Source organism: Galeopterus variegatus, unplaced genomic scaffold, assembly GCF_000696425.1.
Source record: "Galeopterus variegatus unplaced genomic scaffold, G_variegatus-3.0.2 Scaffold7089, whole genome shotgun sequence".
NCBI classification, from domain to species: domain Eukaryota; kingdom Metazoa; phylum Chordata; class Mammalia; order Dermoptera; family Cynocephalidae; genus Galeopterus; species Galeopterus variegatus.
In genome coordinates, this window is record NW_007733200.1 from 106,855 (window position 1) to 108,159 (window position 1,305).

At 26.7% G+C, this 1,305-nt stretch overlaps 1 protein-coding gene across 1 annotated transcript in view; it reads right to left on the reverse strand.

Annotated features, from left to right (window-relative positions):
- LOC103607078 (CUB and sushi domain-containing protein 3-like) overlaps positions 1-1,305 on the reverse strand; it is a gene marked incomplete at its 5' end in the record, with an annotated part of 35,488 nt that overhangs the window by 22,609 nt on the left and 11,574 nt on the right. The window contains one exon of the mRNA XM_008591628.1: positions 762-949. Coding sequence (XP_008589850.1) covers positions 762-949 — 188 coding nt within the window. The remainder of the gene's footprint in view (positions 1-761; positions 950-1,305) is intronic.

The following is a 1,305-nucleotide window of genomic DNA, read 5'->3' on the forward strand; positions in this document are numbered from 1 at the left end:
GACAGTGCATTTCATGATGAAAATGTGTGCATATGTGAGTTTGTATATGCATGTACACATGAATACATCATACTCAATACAACCCCACACATATAAATATGCAATACGTTTATAAATAAAAACAGACTTGCTTTATGTAAATGTCAGCATGAAGTTTGTTTTACAACAGGAATTTTTTTTTTTTTACTTTTTAAACAAAACTATAAACTTTTAAGTGGGATTATTATAAACCTATACAACACTTGAGACCAGCTATGTTAATCAAATTTGAACATATATGTGTATATATTTTACTTTTCAATATTAATACAATTTTCAATCTTTTATAAAAATAATATAATATTTCAAATGAAAAACATGGAATTTTGAGTAAAATATTTAAAAAATTGAATTTGTGAAGTACATGCTGAAAGATTATGTGATTGTTCATATATATTTCAGACTGACATTTACTGCCTATTGTTTGCTTCTTAGAACTATACACAAATAATTTGTACATAAACTCATTTTTATAGAATTATTTGAGACTTCTGACTTTCCTTAGTATTTCCTTTCATAATGACTTAAATATTGCTGGGAAAATCTATTGCAGAATTTACTGAAACACCCACTTCATAAACCATTAGCATTTTTACAGATCAAGGAAAGCTTTGATTTAAAATAAATAAATAACTCTGCTAGTTTTCTTAGTAATACAACGATAATAGCAAATGTAGGGTACACAGAATAGGGAAATCAAAAAATATTTTGTCATTACTTACTTTCATAATGAATCCTGAAACCATTATTGGAACGACTGTTGTCTGTTGTAAATAGAAGGTATATAAAGTTACCGCTACTAAATAAAAACTGGGGCACTTGGGTACCATTGTAAGATCCAAGCAAGGGTGACAAAAGATTTGGCCCATCATGAACTTCTAGAACATCATAATTCAGTTCAGTCTGAAATCTAAGATTAAGAGAGAAACACACAAAAACAATAAAAAGAGACACATGTGAAAACATGTTTATTAGAATAACGCTATACAGGAAAATAATGTTTTAAATTGTTATCAAAATTTTTGTTTAAAATATTTACCATTTTGATATTATAATTATGTTTAGATTATCTAATATCTAATATATCGTTTAAGGCCCATCATTTCTTATCTAATATCTAATATATCATTTAAGGCCCATCATTTGTGTATACCAAAATTATAAGCTCCCATTTTTATGAAAAATTATTGTTACAACGTATGTGTAATACTTTCATAAATAAGATTTCTTTCAAATGTTATGGATTATCCTCAGTAAATAAATGGC